The 16,984-nt window shown below is 35.8% G+C and overlaps 1 protein-coding gene across 1 annotated transcript in view; it reads right to left on the reverse strand.

Moving 5' to 3' along the window:
• Positions 1-4,642: 4,642 nt before the first annotated feature.
• The window catches only part of LOC110448377 (telomerase protein component 1-like), a 19,135-nt gene continuing 6,793 nt past the window's right edge, over positions 4,643-16,984 (reverse strand). Inside the window, exons 9-19 of the mRNA XM_021494574.1 lie at positions 16,112-16,234; positions 15,531-15,554; positions 14,925-15,040; positions 14,317-14,422; positions 11,935-12,056; positions 11,323-11,529; positions 10,202-10,414; positions 9,467-9,658; positions 8,833-8,981; positions 7,350-7,422; positions 4,643-6,917 (exon numbers count right to left, since the gene is read on the reverse strand). Coding sequence (XP_021350249.1) covers positions 6,555-6,917; positions 7,350-7,422; positions 8,833-8,981; positions 9,467-9,658; positions 10,202-10,414; positions 11,323-11,529; positions 11,935-12,056; positions 14,317-14,422; positions 14,925-15,040; positions 15,531-15,554; positions 16,112-16,234 — 1,688 coding nt within the window. The 3' untranslated portion in view covers positions 4,643-6,554. The remainder of the gene's footprint in view (positions 6,918-7,349; positions 7,423-8,832; positions 8,982-9,466; positions 9,659-10,201; positions 10,415-11,322; positions 11,530-11,934; positions 12,057-14,316; positions 14,423-14,924; positions 15,041-15,530; positions 15,555-16,111; positions 16,235-16,984) is intronic.

Here is a 16,984-nt window from a genome sequence, read left to right on the forward strand (position 1 = left end):
CTCCCTCACCCACCCTTGTACATAAGAATACCCCCTCTTTTTATTATCACTATCATTATTTAACTCTTTAGAGATTTGCTGAGAAAATATTATACATGTTAATTATAGCACAAGGTTTATCTAAACAGTGATATCTTGTTCTGGAAACGGTGTGGTAGAGATTTGACAATTTGTATCACACCTTTTTAAAGAAAATGGTAGAAAAGTATTTACCATTTTTGCTTGTGATCAAGCAAGATACTAGTTTTTACCCAAGCAACAGTAGAAGTATCTATGTCAATCAAGAAAAGGAAATCTTTACCCACACAATGTTTGGACAACAGAATAGCAGACTCTACTGGTTTTCTGTGGTAGAATCAGACATGTTGGATACGTTTTACCATGGGGCATCATGTTTATCGATATAGACTGATATAAATCAGTTGAAAGTGGGGTCAGTTTTTCTTTTGTAATAAAATAGAAAATTATGGATGATTTTCCATAGTTCAATAAAAATATTTATTTTAAAAAATGACGATGGCTTTGATATCTTTCTTTCTTTCTTATTGTTGTTTGTTTTAACCAACGGAACAAAAGTTAAAAGGAACTCTGCAACAGCAGCGATCACCTGGTAGGTAGCAAACGCTGACTATCAGAACAGCACCAGTCGGTATTCAATATTCAAAAATATGAAGATGCTCAACACTTCTACATAAAAGCTTTGTAGAAAAGCATGCGTAGCTACAAGTTGCAAACAATACAAATCACGGCGACATTATGTTTTATATCTCTTTTCATACAAGGTTATAATTTTCTCACAAGTGAAATTCTCATCTAATACCTGAACAACAATATGTCCTACATTTACACCAAGGTAGACTTTAACCTTTTCATCCCTATGTAACTTTAGTAGACTCTACCATTCATTGATCTGGAGGAGTCCATTATGGTTTACAGTGGTGAAAGAGTTAACTCATTCACCCCTGAAATTTCATAATCAACCATTCCAACCTTTGAATTTGAAGAGTTCAAATGTGTCTTTAGGGGTGAAAAATCAATTACACTGTGTTATTTTACAACCAATCAGATTTGCAGACCTATTTCTCTGTATAACAATGAAGTACTTCGGGTCATCATGTTAAATATCTGGTTACATATGTCAAAATGCATAAACACGTTACAATCAATAACAAGCGTAATAGAAAAAATTCCAATCCTTTATTATTTTATAGTCAACTACATAAATTAATCACAGAAAAAATCTAAATTGCATACAATAACATGTAAAGGTCTAACAATAGACTTGGATACTAATTATTTTATTCTATATATAAATATAAATATATATATCAGTAAACAGATTTGTCACTACGGAAACTTGAGACTGACCTCAAAAGATATATACGGTAATGTCATTGCTAAAAACGGAACAGAAATAGTATATAATATTTATATCACAGCAAGTAGAAACTAAATATAGCATACGTATCACCATGACAACTAGATAATAAACAAAAATAAAGTATTTATCACATTGACAACTATAGACGGAACAGAAATAGTGTATTTTATATTTATCACATTGACAACAAGAGATTTAACTGAATTGATGTTAAGAGAACATATTTCTCAAATAATTAACTAGACTGAACTGATACAGCACGTTATGTAAACATCTCATAGCAACCATAGACAGAACAGATGTGGCATATAACACACATAAAAGCAACTAGCGATTGAACAACATAAGCAACGGACGTATAGTCTTACATCAATGTTTCGAACTTTGCGAGACCATTGGGAAAATTTCAGAACATCGGGACTTCAACTAAAAAATATTGAACTTCGAGATCCTTTAAATAAGACAAAATATGATCTTAATATATGTGAAGAAACACAGGCTGGGATATTTAATTTCAAATATAAATATTGAATTTCTTATGAAGCTCAACATTTCTTTGTCAATTATTTTTTTCCGAGGCTTGTGCTGTTAAAATGTTCCGTGATCATTTTAATGTTCTAGCTATATAGTACAGGTGTATTCTCACTGCCATTCATAAGTTGTAATTTTTAATGTTTTCATAAGGAATGGTCTTTGAATATATTTCGAAACAGCAAGAAAATTTGATTCATAAAAGTATGGTTCACGAATGTAGCATTAGAAGACACATATCGGGGGGAAATTCAGGACTTTGCCATAAATTCCACACATCGAGAAATTGGAATCTTAAAGGTTTGATTCATGAAAGTTTGACTGTAATTACCATAGTAGCTAAAGAGTGAACAAAATTCTCTGAGGATTTCTCACATATTTAACCCATTAAAAACTAGACTGAACTAAAATAGCACGTAACATAAACATCCCTTTGGCAACAACAGACAACAGATGTGGCGTACAAATAATAGCAAGTAGAGATTGAGCAACAATGGGCGTAATTAACATAGCAACTAATGATTAAACAAAATAAGCTTAGGACTTGTTATTGCCATAGCAACTAAAGAGTGAACAAAATTAGTGTAGATCTTTCTATTGCCATAGCAACTGGAGTAAAGAAATCAGCATTGGACAACACATTACTATAACAACTAGAATTAACAAAATTAGCATTGGCCATTGTAGTGCTGTAGAAGCTATAGTGAACAAATTAGCACAGGACGTCATATTACCATATCAACTAAAGTGAACAAAATTAGCATTGGACGTCATATTGCCATAGCAACTAAAGTGAACAAAATTAACATTGGACGTCATATTACAATAGCAACTAAAGGGAACAAAACTAGCATTGGACGTCATATTACCATAGCAACTAAAGTGAACAAAATTAACATTGGACGTCATATAACCATAGCAACTAAGGAATGAACAAAATAAGCACTCAACGTCATATTACCATAGCAACTAAAGAGTGAACAAAATCAACATTGGACGTCATATTACCATAGCAAAGAAAAAGTGAACAAAATTACCATTGGACGTCATATTACCATAGCAACTTAAAAAATGAACAAAATTAGCATTGGAATCTCATATTACCATAGCAACTAAAGAGTGAACAAAACTAACATTGGACGTCATATTACCATAGCAACTTAAAAAATGAACAAAATTAGCATTGGAATCTCATATTACCATAGCAACTAAAGAGTGAACAAAATGAGCATTGGACGTCATATTACGATGGCAAAGAAAGAGTGAACAAAATTAGCATTTGACGTCATATTACCATAGCAACTACGGAATGAACAAAATCAACATTGGACATCATATCACCATAGCAACGAAAGAGTGAACAAAATTAAAAGTGGACGTCATATTACCATAGCAACTAGAATGAACAAAATAAGCACTGGACGCTATATCACTATAGCAACGAAAGGGTCAACAAAATTTACATTAAACGTCATATTACCATAGCAACTAAAGAGTGAACAACATTACCATTGGACGTCATATTACCATAGCAACTAGAGTAAACAAAATTAGCATTGGACGTCATATTACCATAGCAACTAAAGAGTGAACAAAATCAGCATTGGACGTCATATTACCATAGCAACTAGAGTAAACAAAATTAACATTGGACGTCATATTACCATAGCAACTAAAGTGTGAACAAAATTAGCATTGGACGTCATGTTTACCATAGCAAATAAAGCTGAACAATTAAACATTGGATGTCATATATATTACCAGAGCAACTAAAGAGTGAACAAAATAAGCACCCGACGTCATATAACGTAAGCAACTAAAGAGTGAACAAAATTAGCATTGGACGTCATATCACCATAGCAACAAAAGAGTGAACCAAATTAGCATTGGATGTCATATCACCATAGCAACAAAAGAGTAAACAAAATTAGCATTGGACGTCATATTACCATAGCAACTAAAGAGTGAACAAAATTAGCATTGGACGTAATATTACCATAGCAACTAAAGAGTGAACAAAATTAGCATTGGACGTCATATTACCATAGCAACTACGGAATGAACAAAATTAGCATTGGACCTCATATCACCATAGCAACATAAGAGTGAACAAAATGAGCATTGGACGTCATATTACCATAGCAACTAAAGAGTGAACAATATTAGCATTGGACGTCATATAAACAGCAACTAAAGAGTGAACAATATTAGCATTGGACGTCATATCACCATAGCAACTTAAAAAAAAAAAAAAAATAGCATTGGAATCTCATATTACCATAGCAACAAAAGAGTGAACAAAATTAGCACAGGTCGTCATATTACCACAGCAACTAAAGAGTGAACAAAACTAACATTGGACGTCATATTACCATAGCAAAAAAAGAGTGAACAAAATTAGCACAGGTCGTCATATTACCATAGCAACTAAAGAGTGAACAAAATTAGCATTGAACGTCATTTTACCATAGCAACAAAAGAGTGAAAAGAAATAGCATGAAACATACATCAGGAAATCAACACAATTATGATGTTTACATGTTTATAACAAATGTCACTAATCTTAACAAGAAGTGGTATATAAAAAGTCGCCAATATCACATTTGACAATATAACAGCTTGTAAAAATTGACATGTAAATTAAAACCTGAATTAGTGAAAACAAATCCAAAATATGTGTAAAAATTTGCTTCAAATACACTTGAAAAAGTAAAAAAGTAGAGTAAACAGTACAAAAGACAATATCGTAATTAAAATACAAATACAATTACGTGAACAAAAAAAAATCACTATTAGAACAAATGGAAATATATGACAAAGTCTACTGATACAATCAGATCAACATTGATCTGAACATTTATGTTTATAAACCACTCTAATCAAAACATGGAATGCAAAAAAAACTAATTTCATACATTCGTTAAAAAAACAAAACCGTCTTTGATATATATCCCTTGTATTTCTTGTCCTCTGGATGTGGTTACAGACAATTCATGCAAAGCATATGGTGGGAAGGATAAAATACTATGGGAGATTAACAAATGCATTTATACACAGGCAATTGGTAGTACTGGCATGTCAATTATTTTTCTCCAAAAATAGGGGGTGGGGGCTGACATGACAAAATATCCAAAGGATGGACAGAATCTTATTTAAGAAAATCAATCTTGTAAAATTCAAGGCTATATAAACATTAACCTTTGAAATATATCATACGATACAAAACCTTAAAAAACTGATGAACATGTATAATTTTGTATACACAAAAATATATACGCAGTATAAAATATCACTTTTCCTGCTATCACAAGTTAGGACAAGCCATTCGGATTGATATGTCTCGCCTAGGTCCCGCTTTGACCATCGATGCACATATCAGAGAAACTAACCTAAATGCAAAAAACTTAATGCTGATGGAGATGCTGACAAAGTCAATGGAGCATGAAAGGAAGGCCGTATCCAGCATCTGATGCATGGGTTGAGATGTACTACCTAAGATGCATCTATGGTCCAAGTTTGGTTGGTGTAGCACTTATTATATCAGAGAAACTAACTTATACGCAAAAAGTTAATGTTGATGCCACCACCTTCGCCAGAAAAGCAACACCTAAGTCTCACTTCCAGTTCGTGGCGGCGAGACAAAAATCAAACGACCATAAGATGTAGGAATTCAAATGAAATATATACTGAACTTAAACAGCATCCAATCAAATACCAACTACACGTCACCCAGGGAAACTACTAGTCGCCTCCTACCATCTTGCCAAGGTAGAATATCTCTTCAGCTCATCCAGTGGAGCATAAGATCAGTAAACCAGAGGTCCCATGTTTGTCTCCTAGTGGAGGCATTAAAAAACTATGCTCAGCAGTACTTTCACAAGAATCACTATGACCCCTGGAAAAGTCTGGACGAGTTCATTCCTGGAGAGGGAGTATGTCACTCCTGTAAAATACTAGCGACCTGGATACCGCAAATTTCTCATTCGGTAGAGCGTAAGACTAGTAAACCAGAAGTCCCAGGTTTGACTCCTTAGAGGGGGCCTTTGAAAATACATTAACCTCATTTACATATACTTTTTCAAGTAACAACACTTCATTATTCCTTACTGGCTAGTTTATTATTGTAGACATATTTTGAGAATTTCGCACATTCTGTGTTTCATTCTCAAATTGCTATGTGTCCTTGGCATAGGAATGGATTTGTAAGAACAGGGTCTTAGAATGGGTTCCAGTTCATAAGCTTTTGACGAAAAGAGACTAAAAAGATTTTGTTTTTATTTTAAATTGATAATTAACAAGACTGATTGGACCACAACAGTTGAGTTCGAATTACTGGTTAGTTGACACTTCGGTAGTCTTTCAATTTTCTCTTTTTGCTTTTATGCGATACTTATGGCAGGAATGGGAATTCGTTAAGTGTGGGACAAAGAATACACTTAATGTATACTGCGGACATTCGATCTTCGTCTTCTATTAGAAAACTGGGCAAGAAATCGGACTACCTTTTCAACCTGCTCACTACAAGTACAACTATGATCACAGTTGATTGTTTAAGCAAGCGGCCAATGAAATAAATACGCTTCTTTATATATATTATCACACCATTAAACGTCTATATATAAACAACCATACATTTACATGGCTAATCGGCTAAGATCATACAACATTTTTTGGCATCATTTCCAAAGCTACATCTATTACATAATTGTCCGCACACCGTTCCGAATTTCTGTTTTCCGTCGGGATCTTTTCCGACAACATTACTACAAACATGGCACTTTCCCATCCTTGGGCTGTGTCCTACGGAGTGGAAACCACAGTAGTGAGCCGTAGCAGTGTTTTTCCGGAGCTGGCTGTCAAATACCTGTGACCCGCAGACAACACAGGATGTTTTGTTGTAAAATCGGGGGCCAAAGGAGGATTTCTTCATGGAGCAAGCCATGCAGATAACAACATCCATGATGTTAGGTAAAACTGGGTCAGCAAGGTTCTTGCAACGAAGGTCCTAAATAACAAAAACCAAAAATGTATTGATCAATTTTCAAAACATTTGTAGAAAGATCTGCAAATAGTCATAATTATGTGCCATTACAGAGGGCAAAAAAGGCAAGAATTATACTGCAGGGAAAATTTCCCAAGTGTCCAGTAGTCAGTGTATTGCTATCGTTGGTTCAGTGTTCGAATCCAAGTCAGGCTAAAATGTATTTTTTTTACTCTCAAAACACTATTGTTGGTTTGTTTGTTTGTTTCACTTTTGTTATTTTTCATTAAAGTTCTGAAAGGTTTTGGTTTCTTTTTCAGATCTCGTATATCATATCTGTTTTAGCCGATAAAAAAAGTTTCCAATTCGTAGTTACAGTTTTTGGAAGTGGTACAGGGATCTGTAATTGGTCACGTCAACACAATACTCACCTGTAGACGTCAACACAATACTCACCTGTAGGTACTTGGCTCTGACAAAGTCTGGCATATTTATAGAATCCGGAGATTTGCGTAGAAAGTCGACGAGTCTGCAAGAAGTATAATCAGACACACACTGAGTGAAATTCTGTTAAGAAGTTCAGAAGATGAGGTCATCTAAAGGAAATTTTTGACGAACAGGTGGACGATGGAGGCCAAGGTACAGCATAAGCTCACTGCAAGTCTTTAGGAACTCGGTACAGTCCAGATCTGATAGAATATTTCTGCCTTTCTCCGTCAGTGAAATGCTCAATGAAATTCATCTGAGATTTAACTGGTGAATCTAAATAATTTTCCACTGTATAACCATGATACAGCATTCACAAATAAACTTAATTTGCTTTAAAGCCAGGATGGTGATTTGAATTGACATCAATGACCCTGACTGTCCATGACACATCATGAAATTGATTTTTAATGATATCACAATTACAATAGTGTGAACTAGAAATGTCAATGTAGCTACGCCTCACTCTGATTGCTAGTGACATGATACCACAAAACCTCAGCAGAGTGATCCAGGTTTTAGAAAACCAGAGATCCATCTTAGGGACCTTCATTAGCTCTATGTAAGTTTGATTATCGATCCCTTCATTTCTCTTCTTTTCTCATATCTTTCAGATTTATAGTCTTGTCAAAAAAAGATGCATCTTGTGGTTAAACATTTGATTACAATTTCATACTGCTGGGTAGGAGTTTTCATTCAAAGTGAAGACATGATTTATTTCTTCTGCCAGCGCTGGCTGCCATCTTGTTTTACCAATCAGTCCCAAAATCAGATATACACAACTATGGAACATAAGGATCGTACATAAGAAATTTGAGAAAGATCTGTTAAGTATTCATTGAGCTATAGTGATCACAAACTTGAACTATCAAAATCCAATGTGGCTGTCTGGTGTCCATTTTGTCCTTTCGAAGAGTCCCAAAATCAGACAAACACAACTATTGACCATAAGGAATCTACGTAAGATCATTGAGAAATCTCTGTCAAGTACTTCATGAGAAACAGGGATAACAAACTCGAGCAATCCAAGATGGATGCCTGGCCGTCATCTTTTTTTCCAAATAGTCCCAAAATCACACATGCACAATTTTAGAACATAAGGAATCTAAATACTAAATTTGAGAATTATCCATGCTACACTTTTTTAAATAAACCATCACAAGAATTGTTTAAAGATGGACAACAGAAAATGGACCACGGACAAAAGGTGATTTGATCAGCCAGGTGGACTAAAAAGACACAAATATGTCTTAAATCATCATAAGTTTAGTTGGTTTTAGCTGATGTGAATTAGGATTATGCTTTTCCAAACACCTATTTGACTGGTTCTGTTCCAAATTGACAGGTAAATTCAATTCGCAAACGTTTAATCACGATAAACCATCGCAAATCTCAAAATACATCACGATTATCCCCTAAATGTAACATTACAAACTGGATAATCTGTTTCTACCTGCTCTTGAGTCCTGCCTGTGTACAGTGGTACGGGACAGTCTCCAGGTTGACGTATTTGTCTGTACTCCACGTCAGGTAATATTCTGCCATGGTGCTGTGGTAAGCCTTGATCGTATCTCTAGAGGTCAACAGGGTTTCCTCTACAGCCTAAATATAGAAGAAAGTTCATAGGTTAGAATGGTGTTTTCTACTGGTCTAAAAATAGATACCGGTAAAAAGGGGTTCCTTCTGCGACCTAAAATCCAAGAGAGTATTACGCATGGGGCTTACTTTTCTAATACGTCCTTATACACCTGAGGTTTACGAAGGCGGTTTCTTAGGGAGATACCAATTGAAAAGAAGAGTAGAAAGTGGATATATTTAATTGAGCACCACATGTAACAGAGGTCATTATCTTTTTAATGTCTTTGCAAGTACAGTTAGTCTGTGTTGTCTGTTGGGTGTCAGGTCAAGAGATTTCATTATTTGTGTTACACTTGGATGTTTGCTGTAATCTTTGAATATAAATTTGAACGCACCTAGTCATATACATTTTCAGGTTGTTAATGTCATTTTTTAAGCAAGATTCTTTTAATAGTGTCTGTGCAATCTCTATGATGCCCTTGCATTGGCTTTAAACTGGTGATGCTTACTTGGTGTATGGCCGAGTGGCTGAAGGTGAGAAATTCCCGAGTGCCTACTGTCCTAACGTAGGGCTTGAGGAGGCGTCGTATCTTGGCCAGGTACAAAGCAGGAAGTGACTCCTTCTGGTCGACGTCACCAAGGAGATTTGTGAGGTCACGTGTTGGTACCCCGCCTCGTGAACACGCAATCATACAAAGAGCCTGTTACATATGAACATTATTACATCACTCGATAAGGTTAATAGTGGTATTAAATAATTACAATTTCTATCTTTTTATGAAGTCGATAGTAGTATTTATCAACCTAGAAATTTATATTCATTTTTTCTAATAATACTGATCTACATAGATATATATATAAACTTTAGTTATTTTACAACAATTATGAAGCAAGTTTTTACAACTTATGTTAATCACTCTTGTTGGCACGGATGTTAGCGCGTGGGGGATCTGAGAGTGGGAGGAAACCGGAGTACCCGGAGAAAACCCACGTGATCGGGCAGGTGACCCCAAATCTTTTCATGTCGATCGGGGAATGGAACCCCGGCCACCTTGGTGAAAGGCAAGTGTGCTATCCACTGCGCCACCCGACCACCCATAATATATACCTGTATTATATTTTTACGAGGTCAATAATAGTATTCCCAAAACAATGAAAAAATTCCTGGTATACAGTTAACACTTTAGTAACAAAACTGCTTCTTTTAATATTTTTTTCTTTTTATTTAAATGCCAATAAAATACCTTCTCCATGTATCCTGTTTCATCATCAGTGATGAGTCGTTTGATGATAGAGGAAAGAAGACTGGTGACGGAGTCGGAAACACTCTTAATCTTGGTAGACAACGTCCGAAAGTCTCCAAACATGCGCAGTTCCTCAGTGAGTAGCCACACCCAGAGAGGATTGTGTACACAGGACTGGGATAGAACCTGGTCTATCTCATCTGGAGCAAGTGTCTGTTAATAAAAAGGTCTCACATTTCTGTCTTAAAACATGCCCCACTTTCTCAATCACAGAGCGCATTCTCACCTAAAATTTGAATTCTCGTAATAAAGATTACTATATCTATCCAGTAATAAGCCCATGCCCGGTAATAAGTCCATCCAATATCTTTTGAAGCTCAGTAAAATTGCCAACAAATGTTACTTCATTTTCCTGTAAAAACTCCACCCAATGTCTATTGTAGTTCAACAGAAATGTCTGTTTCAATAACAAAGTTTTTCTTAATATGACTTTTCATAAAAGCATAACAAAGCTTAGTATCTAAAAATGTACACAGAATTTTTTCCATAGGGCACCTTGTTCAATATAAATTTTATACAAATGTTAAGTTCATACAGAGTTAAATTTATATATATACAAATGCAAACAATCAGAACCCAGCTAAGTCTGTTTTACACTGGGTTAAATAAAGAATATACAGTTAAATGGAAATGAGTTCATTAGGAACCTTGTTCAAGGTCTGATAAACAGGTAGAGAACTTGAGGAGGAAAAACTTCAGTGGCACAATATACTTTCAGGAATTTGTTCAAGATATACAGGGTCTGGTTTATAGAGGTTTACATATTATACAGGGTCTTATTTATACAGGTTTACAGATTATACAGGGTCTGGTTTACACAGATTTACATATTATACAGGATTTGGATTTAACATGTTTATGGATTTTACAGGGTATAGTTTAAACAAGTTAACATAGTATACAGGGTCTGGTTTATACAGGTTTACATATTGTACAGGGTCTGGTTTATACAGGTTTACATATTATACAGGGTCTGGTTTATACAATTAACATAGTATACAGGGTCTGGTTTATACAGGTTTACATATTATACAGGGTCTGGTTTATACAGGTTGTTGTACCTTATTAAATCTGGCTAGTCTATGGGTGATGATGAGGCGAGCATCTACGGTCGACAGGGGAGTCATGTTGGCATGGTAACAGGGATGTTCCTGGAGTCGGTGTACGGTTGGGGAATGGGTGTCTGCTGTACTAACTATACACCGAACCTTCCCAGGGAGCATTGGGGGCAGCCATGACAGGTGATTGTATGCGTTGTAGTCTACTAACTGTGAAAATGAAAAATAAATAAAAAATAATATCAAACAAATGAAATGAAATGAACACAAGATCACAAAAGAAGTGACAGTTGGTATTTACTCCTGTGTACAAGTATTGTTCTCAACAGAAAATATTTAGTGTAATCATGTAACACACAAATATCATAGCACCAGTTCAATGCAAAATAAATTGAAGCTGTGGTGCATTTTTTTCCTTTTCTGATTTGAATCAATGTACTAAAATTAAAAACAATGTTTTATTTAAGAAATTTCTTCCTAAAAATATAGTTTACACATAAATACAAACTTTGTTGTTATTTAGCAAAATATTGCACAAGTTTTGCAACTTATATTAATCACTCCTCTCGGCCAATATGATAGTGTGCTGGGGGAAAAACCAGCGAATTTTCTTACCTCATTTATGGCATCTATGATCAGTAGTGTATCCTTGCCATCTTCTCTCAGTAGAGGCAGACAGTCACGGAACTTGTCCTTGTAAAACTGCATACAATCCTGTTGCTCCGGAGGCATGTCATCTGTTACCATGGTAGCCATACATGTGTGAAGATTGTAATATTGTAAATATACTTTGTGCAAATATGTATTTGTATGAAAAAAACATTTAAATTAAGAAAAGAACAAAAAAAGTCAGCAGTTTATACATTCATTAGTTGTGGCTGTTTTAACAAATGCTTACCAGTATACGTATTTAAAATCTTACACATACCGGAAACCTGGTAATCTGAAGGAACTGAAGAAACTTTATTGGTAAAATGGGATTACCAACCCTCTACACATTGACTTCTGGCACTACTTAGATTCAGAAGGTACCTTCTCTCTCTATACTTCTTTGCTTATTTGTACTTGCTAGCTATATACACGATACCTTACCTAATGTCTCCCCTGTACTTGCTAGCTATATACACGATACCTTACCTAATGTCTCCCCTGTACCTGTTAGCTATATAGACACGATACCTTACCTAATGTCTCCCCTATACTTGTTAGCTATATAGACACGATACCTTACCTACTACTTAGATTCAGAAGGTACCTTCTCTCTCTATACTTCTTTGATTATTTGTACTTGCTAGCTATATACACGATACCTTACCTAATGTCTCCCCTGTACTTGCAAGCTATATAGACACGATACCTTACCTAATGTCTCCCCTGTACCTGCTGGCTATATAGACACGATACCTTACCTAATGTCTTCCCTGTACCTGCTAGTTATATAGACATGATACCTTGCCTAATGTCTCCCCTGTACTTGCTAGCTATATACACGATACCTTACCTAATGTCTCCCCTGTACTTGCAAGCTATATAGACACGATACCTTACCTAATGTCTCCCCCTTAGATTCAGAAGGTACCTTCTCTCTCTATACTTCTTTGATTATTTGTACTTGCTAGCTATATACACGATACCTTACCTAATGTCTCCCCTGTACTTGCAAGCTATATAGACACGATACCTTACCTAATGTCTCCCCTATACTTGTTAGCTATATAGACACGATACCTTACCTAATGTCTCCCCTGTACTCGCTAGTTATATAGACACGATACCTTACCTAATGTCTCCCCCTTAGATTCAGAAGGTACCTTCTCTCTCTATACTTCTTTGATTATTTGTACTTGCTAGCTATATACACGATACCTTACCTAATGTCTCCCCTGTACTCGCTAGTTATATAGACACGATACCTTACCTAATGTCTCCCCTATACTTGTTAGCTATATAGACACGATACCTTACCTAATGTCCCCCCTGTACTTGCTAGCTATATAGACACGATACCTTAGCTAATGTCTCCCCTGTACTTGCTAGCTATATAGACATGATACCTTACCTAATGTCTTCCCTGTACTTGTTAGCTATATAGACACGATTCCTTACCTAATGTCTCCCCTGTACCTGTTAGCTATATAGACACGATACCTTACCTAGTGTCTTCCCTGTACCTGCTAGTTATATAGACACGATACCTTACCTAATGTCTCCCCTGTACCTGTTAGCTATATAGACACGATACCTTACCTAATGTATCCCCTGTACTTGCTAGCTATATAGACACGATACCTTAGCTAATGTCTCCCCTGTACTTGCTAGCTATATAGACATGATACCTTACCTAATGTCTCCCCTGTACTTGCTAGTTATATAGACACGATACCTTACCTAATGTCTTCCCTGTACCTGCTAGTTATATAGACATGATACCTTGCCTAATGTCTCCCCTGTACTTGCTAGCTATATACACGATACCTTACCTAATGTCTCCCCTGTACTTGCAAGCTATATAGACACGATACCTTACCTAATGTCTCCCCTATACTTGTTAGCTATATAGACACGATACCTTCCCTAATGTCTCCCCTGTACCTGCTAGCTATATGGACACGATACCTTACCTAATGTCTCCCCTGTACCTGTTAGCTATATAGACACGATACCTTACCTAATGTCCCCCCTGTACTTGCTAGCTATATAGACACGATACCTTAGCTAATGTCTCCCCTGTACTTGCTAGCTATATAGACATGATACCTTACCTAATGTCTCCCCTGTACCTGCTGGCTATATAGACACGATACCTTACCTAATGTCTTCCCTGTACCTGCTAGTTATATAGACACGATACCTTACCTAATGTCTCCCCTGTACTTGCAAGCTATATAGACACGATACCTTACCTAATGTCTTCCCCGTACCTGCTAGCTATATAGACACGATACCTTACATAATGTCTCCCCTGTACCTGCTAGCTATATAGACACAATACCTTACCTAATGTCTCCCCTGTGATGGACTTGATGATTCGTCGATACATTTTCTCGGTCAGTCTGCTGTCCGAGGAACATCCCACAAAGTGGTAGATCACAGGGATTCCAGACTGTTACAATTATACATATAAAGTTACATCTAAATTTGTTGAATTATTCTTTACAAAATAGATTTAATTTTCATTGAATGTTAAATATTAATGTGATACGCAAAACATTTTTAACCAATACTTATATTAAGCTTTGTAAAAATATCATAGGAAATGAGAAGTTTGAAATTCTTTTCCTCACGAGCACCACAAAAGGTAATAAACAGAGGCAGATATCCGAGTGGAAAAGTAAGAAACAACTGCTGCATTAGGATTTCTGCCATGAATTAACGTTGCAATAATACATTGTTTCTTTGTGACATCAAAACGATGGTATTTAACTCATTCACCCCTGAAATTTCTTAATGAACTATTCCAATCTTTGAATTGGAAGGGTTTTAATGTGTCTTCAGGGGTGAATGAGTTAAGACCAAAGTATACGGTCATGTGGACATAATACACTCATGTGATAATGTTATTTGTTAACCTAAAACAACTGCACAGACAGTATCTTCTCACTGACCTTCAGGGCGTTCTGCACGAGTTTTGCCATCACTGTGGACTTGCCGTAGCCCACAGGCCCACTCAGGCAAAGGACAGGGTTATCTCCCTTTTCTACTCCCCAGTAAACAGGATCCCCTGTTAAATATGAATTATAAATTGTGTGCAAAAAACTTCCTCCATGATATAAAACTATTATCAGTGCAGCAAAACCTGTCTTAACTCATTCACCCCTGAAAACACATTTGAACTCTTCCAATTAAAAGGTTGGAATAGTTTATTATGAAATTTCAGGGGTGAATGAGTTAACCTTGTTTGATAGAAACTTCTGTTCAAACAAGACTTTCTTCTTAGCTCCACAATATCCATTTCCCTTTTTGAACAAAACAATGATCCAGATTGTTGAACTCAAATACCTTCAATATTGTTTCTTAACCCTTTCACCACTGTATACCATAATGGACTCATCCATATCAATGCATGGTAGAGTCTACTAAAGTTACATTGGGGTGAAAGGGTTAATAGATAGGCAGTCTTCTTTAAACAAAACAAAGGATCTCTATAGACAGGTAATCTTTGTGCCAGTATTTAATTTTGTCTTTCCCTAATCTCAATCTGTAATACTTACTGACGAAAGATTTGTTCTCTCCATCTGAGAAAAAAAAGAAAATTTATCAATTATTAAGAAGAGCAGAAAAAATGTCTAAAGCGAATAAAAAAACTCTTAGAATACTTCTATTAATACCTAATTCCTGAGGCTGTTTGACTTCAGATTGTGTGACCAATTTAAGATCAATGACGTTATTTTCTATGAAATCACTGCCGTGACTGCAATTGACTTTCGACCAACAGAACTCTTTTTCATTGAAGCTGAGTTTTTGAAAAATCGTAATTTAATTTGGAATTTGTACAGACGTAATCCAAAACTCAAAATTGTTCTCATTACACCTAAATTGTATGAGTTGGCGGCTCTATATTTTACCAACATGAAGATGACATTATTAAAATGATTTGTACATGAAATCTGCAATAATCTTTGGACTGATTTTGTAAAAAGGGTTCATGATCAGTATCAATTATAATGCAGAATCCGTTTTTATTTCATTGCTTGAATGATTAAACAAACACCCGTCATCTTTTCTTTCATTTTTGAAGACAATAACTCATTACACTTCGGATTTTTCAAAATTGTTAAAACGTTCTGGAGACCTGATAACTGCACACCGTCCAAAGGGTCACCCTTGGCATAGCTCAGCATCATCTTCAGAAGATCCTCTCGGCCAGCGACAAACTCCGACTTTTTCTCCATATATAGACGCTGGTTCTCCATCTCTACAATGTGGGGAAAGGAGAGCGGCTTACGGAAAATATATAAACATTGTTTATAAAGGTAAAGTATGTGGCAAACTCTCATTGCAGGAATAGAAACGACATGTAATTGTATTACACAACACTATAAAAATTGGTAAATCATGATTATCGATCTCATTTCTTTCAAATCTGGTGATGGTTCTGAGAAAATGGCTGACAGTGAATGTACAATATAAATACCCATCAATACGACAATAAAATACAAATTTGCCAACACATTGATATCAGTAAAGAAGTTCATGTTGTACTCATTTTAATTTCTAATTTTGTAGTTCAGATGTATATTTCAAGATTATTTTTTTCTGTTGAGGTTAATGGGGTATAGAACTCAATGGGTCTTGAGACCAATTTTATTAACTGCAAAGACCCATTGAGGCGTAAACCCCATAAACCCGCTCATCAGAACATTAAATCCTCATACACAGTATTCACATTCTGTGTGATTTTGAAAATTTCTAAAATATTGGACTTGTGCAAGTCTAATACCTCAGAAGTTTGATTTGGTTTGTTTGTGTTTTACGTCCCATTAACAGCTATGGTCATTTAAGGATGTGCCAGGTATTAGGTGGTGGAAGAAAACCAGAGTATCTGGAGAAAAAGCACCGACCAGGGGCCATTACCTGGCGACTGCCTTATGTAGGCCTTGAACCAGCTTTTTAATGTTTCAGAACAAATCAAGAACTTTTTAAATCACGGGGGGGGGGGGGGGGG

The sequence above is a fragment of the Mizuhopecten yessoensis genome, unplaced genomic scaffold (assembly GCF_002113885.1).
Source record: "Mizuhopecten yessoensis strain PY_sf001 unplaced genomic scaffold, ASM211388v2 scaffold4025, whole genome shotgun sequence".
Classification (NCBI taxonomy): Eukaryota; Metazoa; Mollusca; class Bivalvia; order Pectinida; family Pectinidae; genus Mizuhopecten; species Mizuhopecten yessoensis.